Source organism: Vigna unguiculata, chromosome 11 (genome assembly GCF_004118075.2).
Source record: "Vigna unguiculata cultivar IT97K-499-35 chromosome 11, ASM411807v1, whole genome shotgun sequence".
In the NCBI taxonomy this organism is placed as follows: domain Eukaryota; kingdom Viridiplantae; phylum Streptophyta; class Magnoliopsida; order Fabales; family Fabaceae; genus Vigna; species Vigna unguiculata.
The window spans coordinates 2290706-2292665 of record NC_040289.1 but is presented as its reverse complement, the minus strand read 5'-3'; the positions used below and the strand labels follow the sequence as shown (position 1 = coordinate 2292665).

The window sequence follows — 1960 nt, the reverse complement described above, 5'->3', positions numbered from 1 at the left end:
TTTTTTTTTTCACACAAATATACAAAAAAAAAAATTACAATAAAAAAAAAACAAGTAAAACATGTCATGATCTTCAAACCTTTTCACACGCTAGATTCTTGGAAACTTTCCTAGATAAGTTTAACGTTAGTGAACACATGTTTCATGCATCACTTTTCCTTTTTGTTTTTTCCTTCTTCCTTGAACATTCAAAGCCAACTTCAATACGTTATATAAGCATATATCCACCCCACTCACTTCTACACAATTACAATAACTCACTCTCACTCATCACAAAACCATAACCACAATCATGGTCCACCAGAAGAAGCTCGTGGATGAAGTGTCCGGTTGGCTTAGACTCTACGATGACGGTTCGGTAGACCGGACATGGACCGGTCCACCAGAGGTCAAATTCATGGTCGAACCGGTTCCTGCCCATGACGAATTCCTCAATGGAGTTGCTGTTCGTGATACTGTAACGAACAACAATGTCCGTGTACGACTTTACTTGCCGGAGAAAGTCTCCAACGAGGAGAAACTTCCCATCTTTCTTCACTTTCACGGTGGCGGGTTCTGCATAAGTGAACCGGATTGGTTCATGTACTATCAGTTTTACTCAGAACTCGCTCGGTTAGCTCGAGTCATCGTTGTGTCTTGTTTCCTTCGTCATGCTCCAGAAAATCGTCTTCCTGCAGCAATCGACGACGGTTTTTCTGCTCTTCTCTGGGTACATGATGTAGCCGGAAGAGAAACGGAAGAGCCGTGGCTTGAAAAACACGGTGATTTTCGTCGTGTTTTTCTGATCGGAGATAGCTCCGGTGCGAATATTGTGCATGAAGTGGCTGCACGAGCTGGGAAGACTCAACTGAAACAGATAAGCGTAGCCGGAGGGATCCCAATTCATCCGGGGGTGATGAGGTCGACGCGGAGCAGGTCAGAGTTGGAGAAACCGCAATCTCCATTTTTGACTTTGGAGATGGTGGACAAGTTCATGAGCTTGGCATTGCCATTGGGTTCAACCAAGGACCACCCCATTGCGTGCCCCATGGGTGACGGCGCTCCGCCGCTGAGCGGGCTGAAACTGCCGCCGTTTCTGCTGTGCCTGGCGGAGATGGACTTGATCTTTGACACAGAGATGGAGTACTACGAAGCCATGCGGAAGGCCAACAAGGATGTGGAGTTGTTTGTTAACGAAGGAGTGACTCATAGTTTCTATCTCAACAAAATTGCTGTGGATATGGATCCAAATACTGGTGCTCAAACGCATGCTCTTATTGCTAGAATCAAACGGTTCGTTGAAGAGCATTAAATCAGTAACAATGTGCTGTTATCTTTGTGAGGAACATTGTGTGCAAGCACAAAAGGTTCTATGAAATGAGCAATAATATGTTGTTTGTGTGAACTTTTGAGAGAAATTAATCATGTTTTATGAAATCTGCGTTGGGTTCTGTGTGTGAAGTTGAATGTGCTGGTGCATGGAAATGCCCCTTGATTTAGCACTTCTGTTAGAATGGTTTGAGAAGTGAAAACTGCTGGTAATTTCAATCCTCCTTCCAATCCACTTTTCTTTGTTTTCAAACAGCTAGTACATACTCTTGTAATTCTGAAAAATTTAACTACGTTTTTTTGTGTGTGTAAATAAGTCTTATTAACAAATAAATTATTTGAGAAATAAATTAATTATGAATTGATTATCCTAAATGGTTGGAAGAGTGTGGGATATCCTCAATATTGAGTTATATCCCCCTCTATAAACCTAACAAGTGGTATCAGAGTCGATGGTTAAAACCGGCTCAGACGAGTGCAGTATGGTCCTAGTATCGAAAGTCTTACTGGAAAGGGTATCAGGTAAGCGTGTTCCGTTAAGAAGAACGGCGGTACAGAAAAGGGGAATCCAAGTGTGAGTCTAAGTCCTACATTGACTAGAAATGAGAAAGTAGAGCACTATATAAAAATAAAGACTCATGGGCTCATGTCT

The 1960-nt window shown here is 42.3% G+C and overlaps 1 protein-coding gene across 1 annotated transcript; it reads left to right on the top strand.

The window, feature by feature from the left end:
- Nucleotides 1-253: 253 nt before the first annotated feature.
- On the top strand, nt 254-1416 carry LOC114169026 (probable carboxylesterase 15). Its single transcript, XM_028054037.1, has one exon. The coding sequence runs from the start codon at nt 293-295 to the stop codon at nt 1289-1291; it is 999 nt and encodes a 332-aa protein (XP_027909838.1). The 5' UTR covers nt 254-292; the 3' UTR covers nt 1292-1416.
- Nucleotides 1417-1960: the final 544 nt, after the last annotated feature.